Below are 13,415 nucleotides of genomic sequence, written 5' to 3'. Positions count from 1 at the left end.
TAACCGCACGTCCCCTGAGACCGAGACGTGATTGGTGCACGTCTTTCTGAAACTGACAGAGCACCGGCGCACGTCTTTCTGAAACTGACAGAGCACCAGTGCACGTCTTTCTGAAACTGACAGAACGCCAACGCACGTCTCCTCACATTAAAGGCGGCGGCAGCACGTTTTCAAAATTTGAAAAGACGCCTGCTATCACGTCTCCCAGCGGCGCGCTTTTTTGATTTTTGAAATAAAGCGCGCGCTGTCACGTCTGGCAGCATTTGTAGGCAGGTCGGCGCATTTTTCGTCTTTTGGGCGCCCGAAGAAACTAAGAACCCTGACAACGCACCTCGCGCTATCAGTCAACCGAGATTCGAAGTACGCGACAAATCCACCTGCCACCTTGCGAACTCCCCGCGCCAAGGCAAGACCCTTAGCACAAGGAGTGGGGAGCAATTGATGAAGGAAGATTTGGACCGACCTCGTAATCACTCAACACGTGGCAAAGGCAAACAGCTCGGCACAACAGCGCGCCCAGGGCGCGAGCACCAAAGGGAGGAAACCAGCAGTCCGAACTCCCTACGAGGAGCCCGAACTCCCTACTAGGAGCTCGAACTCTCCCTTAGGCCCCGAGCCACACAAGGCAATGACCCGAACTGGCCCGCCTCATGGCAGTTCGGGACACTCCCCTATCCGAACTCAAGACTTCACCGGGCTCACCACTCCAGCACTTCGCCTCCGGGACGCCGAACTGAACAAACGTACCATACATGACACTGAGGAGGTCCGTATCCATGGGCGGCGCACCTGACTGACTTGGGATCTGATGCTTGACAGCCGCACTTCAACAGTCACCTGCCACCGTCATCGCCAGTCGCAGAGACGGCTCTGACAAATGGAGCAGTGGCGGTTCTGTCTAGCAGAGGGGATGACACCCGAACTGGCAGGAGCGCAGAGGTAATCATACCCGACCTAACAAAAGCTTAGGAGTGAGTGCACGAGGTGGTTATAAAAGGCTCCCTACCCCCCAAGAACATGGTATGTGAACTTTGCGCCATTTGGTTTTATCTTGCCTTTGAAAGAATTCTAACTTGAGCTTTGGAGCATTCATACCGGGTTCCCCCCGGAGCTTCATCATCTTCTCTGTTTCAGGCTCCCTGTAGCTCTGTTCAGAGGCAAGGTCATTGACAGCTAGGACCAGTCGGATTGCACACCATCAGCTACCTTGTGCGTTTAGACTCCAATACTTTTCTTTTGCCATTAGCATTTCATCAGCTTTGAACATTTATTGGACCATTTGGCCCTCTCCTTTATTGCATTTCTTGAACCCAAGTTTTGAACCTTTCTTATCTTCTTTTTATTTTTTTTCTTTTCAATTATTTAAGAGAGATGGAGGAGACTTGAAAGAGGAAATTAAAATAGTCTCCTAAAATTTCAAAATTCATGAAATTCTAATGATGGGAGCAAAGTTTTGGAATATGCAAAAATATAGGATAACTCTCTATTGCAAATGAAAGTTTGGGGACCTAAGTGTCACCACCCCCAAAAGTACATGGTAATTCTCTATATTTTACCCCCCCAAAAAAAAGAGAGAAACAAGAGTTGAGAGCATGGTTTTCGAACTGTCATTGACTCGGACGGTTAGACCGTTTAACCTAAGAACCATCTAGGCAACCGGTTCCATTTTACCTTAAACCTACTCCTTGGCCAAAAAACGTTGAATCAGTCAATGACCCATTGACCCGGGCCATTGAATCATTGACCCATTCAACCTATTCAACAGTTTTGGTCGTTCTTTTAATTTAATTGATTTTTTAATTTTTTTTGCTAGAATGGGCCATCTGTTCAAATCGGACAATCGAATCATCGACCTAGAAACTAGTTGCCAGAATGGTTTCAACTCCAGGTCATTTTTTAAAACATTGGTTGAGAGAGAGAGAGTTCTTAACAAATTTTGTGAATTTCCTTAACATCTTTCCCTTAACTTTATGTTTTTCCTTGATAATGTAAAATGAATTTGAACAACACTTAATTAAAACTAATAATTTCTTAGAACTAACAAAATCATTTTCAACCATAATTAGTTATTATAGGGCTTAGTAAACATGATTAATTAGGGGGCAGCCAAAGGGGTCAATAGTTGTGCTTTTTTGTTTTTAACAAAAAAAAACATACATATTGGCTAATGGTTCAATCTATACTATATATAAAAATGGGAATGGAGAGTGGAAATTTTTTGGATTAAAATTACCCCATATTTCATTGTTTGAGAAAGAGTATATAAGTCATTTTATTTTAACTTTAGTGGCAACTTTAATTGCTACTAAAATGCCCATATTTGTCTATTTAGTGCATCTCTAATTGTAAGGGTTGAAAATGTAACTTCAATTATTACTTTCCACCCCATTTAATCCCCTCTCATTAAGTCTTATAACTTAAAGTATTAACTCTCATTTCCTCTTATTAAATCATATATTAAGTTATTTTTCACTAATAAATGATATTAATTAGAACTATGCCAATATTTTTAACAATTTAAAATCGTATATTTTAAAACTAACTAAATAACAAAACCATTCTTTATTAAAGTGGTGGCTAAGAAATTCAACCATCTAAATCAAATTGATCAACCTATACAGTCATAGTTAAGTAATAAAATTTTTACAATAGAAATAAATATAAAAAACAACAAAATATAGAAAAAATTAGACACATTTATGATATTTTTATTAATGAAATTAAAAAATAAGTGTAATAAACATAAGTAATTTTTATTGATAATGAAAATTAAATACATAATTTAGAGTTAAGCAAAAATGAAATTATTTTACTGGTTGGCAAAGATCAATGTTCAACTTTTGGGTCAAATTTGTTAGTATTTAATGTCATAAATCAATCAATCAAAATTAATAAAATATAAAAATATAAATGAATAAATTTTGCAAAAGAACATTTAGACACATGTATAATATCATATAATTATCAAAATAAATAAGTGTGACACATAGAATTTTTTTTATGCATAGAAATACAAAAAAGAATTATAGAAAAAATTGAACATATATATGATTCTATATTTACACTACTATTAAAAATATGAATAAGAATATGGAACGTTCTTTTAACTAAAATACTCAATTCTGAATTTAGTCCCTATTTATTATGATGTTTAAATTGTAAATTGAACTACTAATTAGGGGTGTCACTTGGATTGGATATGGTTCAATCCAATCTAGTCCAACATGAGTCAATTACAAATGGGCTGGGTCCAACCAATAAATATTTTGGACCATTTTGGACCAGTCCAATTCAATGTCTATACCATCCAATCTATTCAAATTCATTTTAATTTGGATTGGTTTCAACCCAAACCCGGCCCGGTTCATTGACACCTATATTCTTATCTTATATCAATGGACCAGATATTGGATTAATCCAACCCAATCCAATATAAATTTATTATGAATGGACCAGGTCCAATCCAATCTAACAAATCTTTTGGACCGGATTGGTCCAATCCAATATGCCTTGTTGGTTTATCCTATCCATCCAAAACCAGTCCATTGACGCCCTTACTACCTTTTCACTATTTGAGTGATGCCTTAGTTGGCCAAAGTTTCCACGTGATCTGCCTCCGTGGCTAGTGACTTTGGGCCACATCAGCACATGTCACCACAACCGTGTCACGAAGAGGCCTCACGAGAAAGTAGAGTCTCACACGGACAAGGAGACGCGGTCCGTTGGAGAGAGCGAACGGGACCTCCCAAGAACCTTGGTGGGCGACCTCATCTCGACAACCTTGCAGATCTCATCCGACTACAACATGGGTATTCGGTCTATATAAAAGCATCTCCTCTTCAATGTAAGCTCTTTGGGATCTAGCACACATTACTATCCTTGGCTTGGACTAGCTCTCTATCTCATTAGCCCAACCAATCTCTCTCTCTTCATTGTTGACTTGAGCGTCGAAGTGCCTATCTGGGGATAAATTCCTCGGGCCTCTGATTCTCTCTATTCTTGTAGACTACGGTGCATGGCCTCATCCTTCTGCCTCGACCTCATCCAATTGGCCAAACTATTTTTTGTGTGTTCAGCTCGACACACCTCGGATCGAATAGCATCATTCACTTCATTCAATTATTTCTATTTAAATCTTATATTTCTTTGATAAATGAACAAAAAAAAAGATAAAACATTACAAAAAGAAGAATCTAGCCAAGTATGTAGGCTTACCAATGATACTTGAAGCTTTACAACTCAATCCAATGATATTTGGATGAGGTTTTTTATGTAATCAAATTTGGATTTTGCAATCTGCATCCAATTAATAATAAAAATATAAAATATAAAAACAAAAAATAAAAAACATATTAATATAATTTTTTGATACATTATTACTATCATTGTCATCATGTAGAATTCTCAACCCTATATATCTTTAATGGCAACTAAAATGCCCATATCTATGTATTTAGTCCACATCTAATTGTAAGGGTTGAAAATATAATTTCAATTATTACTTTCCACCTCATTTAATCTCCTCTCATTAAGTCTTATACTCTCATTTTCTCTTATTAAACCATATATTTAAGTCATTTTCACTAATAAATGCTACTAATTAGATATATGCCAATATTTTTAACAATAGAAACCCATATATTTTAAAGCCGACTCAAAAACAAAAGCATTTTTTATCCAAGTGGTGGCTAAGTAATTTAACAATCCAAATCAAATTGATCAACTTATGAAGTCATAGTTAGGTAATAAAATTTTTGAAATAGAAATTACAAAAATATAGAAAAAATTAGACACACTTATGATATTTTTATTAATCAAATTAAAAAATAAGTGTAATAAACAAGAATTATTTTTATTGATAATGAAATTAAAATACATAATTTAGAATTGGCCAAAAATTAAATATAAAAATAAATAATAAATAGTTCAACTTTTGGGATGTATTGACCTTAAATGTCATAAATAAATAATAAAAATTAATAAAATACAAAAATAAAAATGAAAAAATACAAAAATTTTGCAAAAAAAAATCAAGCACATATATAATATCATATATTTATCATATTAAACAAAAAGTAAGTTTGGCATATTAGAATTATTTTTACACTCACAAATACAAAAAAAAAGGAAAAAATTGAACACATCTATAATTTTATATTTACACTATTATTAAAAATATGAATAAGATTATGGAACTTTATTTTGACTAAAATACTCATTTTTGAATTTAGTCCCTATTTAATTGTAAGGTTTAAATTGTAAATTGAATTATTACTTTTCACCTCATTTAATTCCAAATCTTACATTTTTTTATAAATGAACAAAAAAAAAGATACACAAAAAAGACAAAACATTACACAAAGAAGAGTCTAGCTAAGCAAATAGGCCTATCAATGATATTTGAAACTTCACGATTTGACCTGATTATCACATATTTGGATGAAGTATTTATGTAATCGGATTTGAATTTTGCAATTTGCATTCAATTAATAATAAAAAATAAAAAATATATAGAAAATTTTGGATATATTATTACTTTCATTATTGCCATTTAATTAGAATTGCCACGTGCAAAGCACATACACACTTACTAGTATTCATAAATGAACAAACATGCTCTGCTGTGTTTCTTTTAAAGAACCATCAAAGAAATAGGTCTAGGCTGTAAATGGAAACCATGGGCCTTGGCGCAGAAATTGGGTTGCTCCATTGCAACCTGGGTGACTAGGGTTCAAATCTTGAAAACAACCTCTTTGTTTGTACAAAGGTAAAGTTGCCTACATCTGTCCCTCCCTAGACCCTACATTGGTCTGCACTAGGCTGCCCTTTGTATTTGTTCATTGATTTAGATTGGACTTGGATATTAAATACCCTTACTAAATTATATTCAAAATGATTAAAATATTATAATTTATGAATAAAATGAATTGATATTGTTTATCATGAATAAAAGGAGTTCAAAATAATAGTTTGGAATTCATATTTGATTCAATATTACAATCTAATTGCCTTGATCAGATCAGAGTCGGATTCAAATTCAAGTAAATTGATAGTGGATTGCATTTGCAAGCAAAGGAGAGAGAGAGAGAGAATAAGAAATTTAAAATTTCAACGAAAGGGGATTGAACTCTTCATTCTATATTTGATATTTATTCTTAGTCAATCTTATTATTGTCTCGTCTGTTATAATTTAGTGCTTGAATGATCTAGAGGCAAACTAAGAGATATCTTGTTGAAAATTCAACAAGATGACCTCATCCTGCCTAAAAAGGAGGGGATAAAGAAATAGTGATCACATGGAAGTTTTAAGTCATTGTAAATGTGTATCGAAGAAAAACATAACAGCCCAACTGCTCCATGGTCAAAAATCATCTACATTTATTGTCTTAAAAAATGTTAAAAAATAAATGTTTTTTTCATGACTACGAGTGATCGCAAACAACTTTTTTAATCATACTTGGGACTTTTATCGTCCCTTCTAGAAGCATTAGGGATTTAGAGGAAAATGTCCAAACTCAGATGCCTATCGCCATATAATTCGAGTATCATTTTCAAGTCCTGTTTGCCAATGTGATTGATTCCAATTTCTGAGAAAAACCTTTGGTTCCAAACTTCCAATATTGATCAATGATCATGGGACACGTGTCACTCAAAAGTAGAAACATTCCCTTGATTCAGGAATTTTGAAGCTTCCTGAATCCAAAAAGTTAAAAGTAAGAGAAGAATTGGTTTGCCGTTTGCACACAATGATGTATTTCCAATATGATTTCAATTTTAGAAATAATTAGACTCTGAAATTTGATATAGATGATGGCCCCAACTTACATGAATTGGGATCCCAAAGACCCAAACCCAAAAATGGTTCAGGTTGGCAAACACCACCTTAAGTAAAATATTATATTCAATCCAGATCATACAAAGACTATTAGACTAAACTAATTTTATATTCTCTATTTGGATGCGATTCTACTTTTAAAAGGAAAAACGAGTGAGAACCGTCTTCTGACGTGAAATTATAACAAAGCAAGTTTGACAAGAAATTATGAAAACTGACGGAGTACCTTCTTGCTTCTATTTATTCATAATCTACCTCTAATGGCGTGTTTGGATAAGCTTATCTTTCTACCAGGCTTCTTAATTTCCTCTTTTTTAACTTTTAAGTATGCATTGGCATTCTTACTCTGACATAAGCTAGTCTGGTATTCAGTTATTCACCTTCAGGCTCCACCTCAACAATATTTATACTTTGATAATCAACTTTTGAAAACCAAATTATAAAACAAAAGCTTTTCACCTTCTAAATGCTTATCTAAGCAAACCCCCAAACAAACCCCTTTGGGCATAAAACTAAGTGGAAAAAAGAAGGCTCCGGCCGATATTGGAAACCTTTTGGTCGAGTTGTAGCTTGTAGACCCCAATATTAAATGTGTACGACAAAGGACCCTTGACCCATCATTTAGTGGGTCCTACATACTTAGATGATCAACACAAAATCGCCGTCTGATTAAACAGATCGCAACTGAGTAGTATAAAGTATTCTATTCATGTTATAAGACAAAGTAAGAAAAAATAAATAAATGTCAATATCAATGAAAAAAATTAAAAACCGACTTAGATCGCCTAGTCTAAACTAAATCTGCCCAAGCCCAAGCCCACCTAAGTTGATAGATTTGGGTTAAAAACTTGAGCCTTGATATCGGGTTGGAGTAGGCCCAGGCTTGAAGTCTAATTATTAGGTTTGGGCTTGATTTGGCTCTATCCTGGTTTAACCCTCCCACTGTATCTAATTGGACGCAATAATACCGTAATAAGAAACCCATTTCAGCAGGCATGGGATCATTTTGTTAAAATTTGATGGGCCAAATTCTTGGAAATGGGTAGGTATCTGATTTAATACCCATGGACCCAACTCGTTGATAAACTTAATTCAATTAGGATTTAGGAATACTCCCGATTTGAGTTAATTTTGGGCAGGATTCAGATTGGAGAAGGAGAACTGAAATTTTAAATCATATAATCGACCTAACAGACTTTCACTGCTACACCTTTGATTTTCTTTTCTCCCCTCCCGAGTCTGAAGCTAGAATTTATAACCTCTCTCTCTCTCTAGAGGTGTAAATTGTGCCCATGGCCTGGCACGACGGACTGCAAGCTGTGATGGGCATGGCACGATCGTATGGGTCGTGTCAGGCCTGGGTTTTAGGTTTATGGACCGGCATGGCATGGCATGATTGAATGGGCCATGCCACTCATGGCCCATGTGTCGGTACGATCCATATATATATATATATATATATATATTATAATATGTATATATTATATTATAATTATAATATATTAATATACATATATATAACTGTATACATCAAAATTCATATAAAATAAAAATTTAAGATCTTTTTTAATTTTTTGTCTATTTTTTAATTTATGTTAAAACTTAAAATCTTTATTATTTTTTCCCAAAATTTTTATAAAACATAGCTTGATCCGATCCACAACCTGGCCTAGCCCAAGGCTCAGCATGGCATAGCCCATATTTTTCACGGGCTATACACGGGCCATGCTGTGCCGGCCCAGCGCAGCCCGATTTATACACCTCTCTTTCTTACAATAGATATAGAGGTATAAAACAGAACGGGTCCGGATGTAGTAGGCACGTTAGGTAAGCACAATGAGTGAGTGAGCACGTAATAGCTGTGTGACATGTCCCAATTAATGTGCCTTTCATCCAAACATTTTTGTTCCGTTAGGTAGAAATTATCCATTATTTATTATTTTTGTCAAAATAATCAAAAATAAAAACAATAAAAAAGGAAAACCTAAACATATTGGGAGTTGGGAATCATTTACGTTTTCATTTTTCATTGTTTTTATTTTTAATTATTTTGACAAAAATAATAAAATAATAGATAATTTCTATTTAATGGAACAAAAACATTTAGATGAAAAACACATTAACCGGAACATGTGTCACACAGCTATTACGTACTCACTCATTACGCTTAACTAACGTGCCTACTACATCCAAACCCAAACAGAACATTCTATTTCTGTCCAGACCGATCTCCGTAGCAAAGAGATGAAGCCATGATGACGATAGTTGTATATGTTTGTTGACTTTTGTAGTATCATCGAGAAGAATGTGGTAGATGAGTTGTGTATGTTTATTTAATAGCTTATTTAAAAGCTTATCTCGTAACTTTCCTCCTAAATCCCAGCTCAGTTGAATTTTGAGTACCAAAAGATTTTTTAGCAGGATGTTCGACAACCACACTTGCTCATCGACTTCTCAATAATAAAATCAAGATGACAACGGGCGCGGATTCGGGGAAGAATTTGTAAATTTTAAGTCTTTTCTTTCCACCTTTTTAAACCATTCAACCTGTATTCGTCCCAAAACTCATATCAGGTTTGATAATTTTTAAATTTGAGACCCTTCCCACAAATGAAAATGCAAACCCTCTCTGCTTTTGAGAATGGGGCGGATTGGGTCCAGAACCTGCACCCAATTATTTATTATAAGCAATAAACAATTAAAAGAACATAAAAAATATTAAAATGTACAATAAGTGAAATAACTAATGTTATATGTAATACGTTTTGAAAGACCATATATAAGCTTTAGGGGTATTTTAATATATTCAATGTATGGGGAGGGTTGGTTTATTCAAAACGCATATCTTATCCATACTCGTACAGGTTATAAAATCCCAAACTCCATCCTCAGTCCTCACCCATACTTTCTTATTCCAAAAAAAAAAAACCACCTCATCGAAATGAATGCTCATCAGATTGGGTGGAAATTGTCATCCCTACACTATAAAATGATCGGATTGAAGAGGTCGTTGCTTGGAGTCAGATTTTTGTTTTACTTAGTCTGTTTTTCTGTTTCAATAAATCCTAGTTTTTAGGGATATTATTAGTTGACCTATTCCATTGCTTTGATAATCACATAGCTAAGATAAGGCTAACGAGTACTGATTTTATGCTTTCTGTTAGACTTGTAAATGGTTATAAAAACCAAGTACAGTTTCAATAAAAGTGCAAGTCATTCAGTCCATTCTGTTGAGCTCTTGTTATTGCATTCAGTTGTCTCTAACACAGTGGTATCAGAGCCAGGTTGGGCCTGAGAGAGAGGAAAGCCGCAGTCTTTTGATTAACTTGTAAACACAGGAAAGTTTGAGAGAGATGTTGAGTACAAGAGAAGGTTCTTTCGCCAACCAGCCATTCCACGTTTTGATGGTCATTATGACCATTGGAACATGCTCATGGAAAACTTCTTAAGATCCAAGGAATACTAGAGCTTGGTCGAGACAGGATATGAAGAACTGCAAGCAGGTGAAGCTGTGACAGAAGCGCAACAGAAGAGGCTCGAAGAGATGAAGTTAAAGGATATGAAGGTCAAGAATTACCTGTTTCAGGCAATAGACAGAACAATTCTTGAGACTATCCTACAGAAGGACACATCGAAACAAATCTGGGATTCGATGAAAAGGAAGTACGAAGGGAATGCTAGAGTGAAGCGGTCAGTCCTTCAAGCTTTGAGGAGGGAATTAGAGACTCTCGAAATGAAGTCAGGTGAATGTGTTACTGAATATTTTGGTAGAGTTATGTCAATAAGTAACAAAATGAGATTTCATGGGGAGCAAATGCGTGATGTCACCATTGTTGAGAAGATTCTTAGGTCCTTGACAGACAAATTTAACTATATTGTTTGTTCTATCGATTGTACATGAACAAAAGTTTCACAAGAACAATGGGGAGGAGCAAGCTCTAAAGGTGACCACAGATGAGGGAGTTGGAGCAAGAGGACGTGACAGAAACAGCTATAGAGGAAGGGGAAGAGGCAAAGGGCGTCAAGCCTTCAACAAAGCCACAGTGGAATGCTACCAATGTCATCAACTCGGTCATTTTAAGTATGAGTGTCCTACATGGGACAAGGAGGCCAATTATGCCGAGTCGAATAAGCATGAGGAAATGTTGTTGATGGCTTACGTAGAAAGGCATGAAGGAAAACGTGATGATGTATGGTTTTTAGATTCGGGCTGCTCAAATCATATGTGTGGAGATGATGTTCAGTGAATTAGATGAAAGTTTCAGGCAGCAAGTAAAACTCGGGAACAATTCCAGGATGACAGTAAAAGAAAGAGGAAATGTCAGACTACAGTTGAATGGTCTTAACCATGTCATCACAGAAGTCTTCTATGTGCCAGAGTTGAAGAATAACCTTCTGAGTATCGGACAGTTGCAGGAGAAGGGGCCAGCCATTCTCATTCATGGCGGAATGTGTAAAATCTATCATCCAGATAGAGGTCTAATTATTCAAACTGCTATGTCAGCAAATAGAATGTTCATCTTGCTAGCCAATACACAAGAGAAGAAGGAGGCATGCTTTCACACAAGTGCACAGGATCTCTCTGACTTATGGCATCACAGATATGGCCATTTAAGCCATAAAGGTCTCAATACCTTGCAAACCAAGAATATGGTACGTGGACTGCCTCATCTTCCTTTTACCACTGTGGTGTGCACTAATTGTTTGAACGGAAAGCAACACCGAAACTCCATTCCTAAGAAGAGTGCATGGAGGGCAACCCAAAAACTGCAGCTCATACATGCAAACATATGTGGTCCAGTGGCTCCCACATCAAATAGCAAGAAGAGGTATGTCTTATGCTTTATTGATGACTTTAATAGAAAAGCATGGGTTTACTTCTTAGTTGAAAAATCAGAAGCTTTGAATTCATTTAAATGCTTTAAGAAACTTGTTGAGAAGGAGACAGGAATGCATATCAAGTGTTTATGCACTGATAGAGGGGGTGAGTTCAACTCAGAAGAGTTCAGTGAGTTTTGTAGACAGTGTGGTATCAAAAGGCAGCTTACCAATGCATACATTCCACAACAGAATGGAGTGGCCGAGCGAAAGAACCGAACAGTGATGAATATGGTTCGTTCAATGCTCTCAGAAAAGAAGATCCCCAACACCTTCTGGCCTGAGGCAGTGAATTGGGCCATATACGTGCTAAACAGAAGTCCTACAGTGGCAGTCAAGAACATCACTCCTGAAGAAGCATGGTCCGGTGTAAAACCCACAGTGGAACATTTTAGAGTCTTCGGGTGTGTGGCACATGTTCACATGCCAGACGCCAGGAGAACTAAACTAGAGAACAAGAGTTCAAGATGCGTGCTTTTGGGAGTTAGTGAGGAGTCGAAGGGCTACAGGCTGTATGATCCAGTGGCAAAAAGGGTGGTGACTAGCAGAGACGTTGTATTTGAGGAAAATAGACAGTGGGAGTGAGACACTAGCTATGAGGAACAAGTGTTGGTAGATCTTGAGTGGGGTGATGACAAGAATGACACAGATGATGAGCATGAAGCAGAAGGTGATGAGAATCTTGAAGCTGCTAGTGAAGAAGAAGCTGTGGGAGATGAAAATCATGCAACCAAGAGAGTTGTATCTAATCCAGTGAACACAGGAAGGTCTGATGTTAGAGAAAGAAGGGTCAGACAGGCTCCTATTTGGATGGAAGATTACGTCAGCGGTGAGGGACTATCCGAGGAAGAAATTGAGCTCAATATGGCTCTTGTTGCTTCTACAGATCCCATCAACTATGAAGAGGTAGTGAAGAATTCAAAATGGAGATTGGCAATGGATTCAGAGATTAACTCAATTGAAAAGAATCAGACCTGGAAACTTACTGACTTGCCAGCTAGTGTCAAAACCATTGGAGTAAAATGGATTTATAAAACGAAGTTGAACGAACTTGGAGAAGTAGACAAGTACAAGGCTCGGTTGGTAGCTAAGGGTTACTCTCAACAACAAGGGGTAGACTTCACTGAAGTATTTGCTCCAGTAGCTCGTATGGATATAGTGAGGATGATAGTGGCACTTGCAGCGCAAAAAGGTTGGAAGATTTACCAATTGGATGTAAAATCAGCATTTCTCCATGGTGAACTCAGTGAAGACGTGTATGTGGAGCAACCAAAGGGCTATGAGAAAAAAGGGAGTGAGCATAAGGTGTATAAGCTGCATAAAGCTTTGTACGGTCTAAAACAAGCTCCACGAGCTTGGTTTAGCCGTATTGAAGCTCATTTCATTAGTGAAGGCTTCCAGAAGTGTCCAAATGAGCAGACTTTATTCACCAAGAGGAACAGTGAAGGTATTTGGATGATCTGATTTACACTGGTGATGATGAGGATATGATGTCTGATTTTAAGAATTCTATGATGAAAGTTTTTGACATGACTGATTTGGGGAGGATGAGATTCTTTCTTGGCATTGAAGTGTTACAGAGACTGGATGGCATTTTCATCTGTCAAAGGAGGTATGCCATTGAAGTGTTGAAACGTTTTGGGATGTTTGAGAGGAAGTCAGTAAGCAGCCCGATTGTGCCAGGTTTCAAAATGGGTAGAGA

At 36.5% G+C, this 13,415-nt stretch overlaps 1 protein-coding gene across 1 annotated transcript; it reads left to right on the top strand.

Moving 5' to 3' along the window:
• Window positions 1–10,379: 10,379 nt before the first annotated feature.
• On the top strand, window positions 10,380–10,736 carry LOC148790686 (uncharacterized). The gene has a single exon (XM_088890332.1). It carries the CDS (start codon window positions 10,380–10,382, stop codon window positions 10,734–10,736), a length of 357 nt encoding a protein of 118 aa, XP_088746458.1.
• Window positions 10,737–13,415: the final 2,679 nt, after the last annotated feature.

Source organism: Nelumbo nucifera, chromosome 6, assembly GCF_055504915.1.
Source record: "Nelumbo nucifera cultivar China Antique chromosome 6, China Antique-T2T, whole genome shotgun sequence".
In the NCBI taxonomy this organism is placed as follows: domain Eukaryota; kingdom Viridiplantae; phylum Streptophyta; class Magnoliopsida; order Proteales; family Nelumbonaceae; genus Nelumbo; species Nelumbo nucifera.
This window is presented reverse-complemented; position numbering and strand designations above follow the sequence as displayed.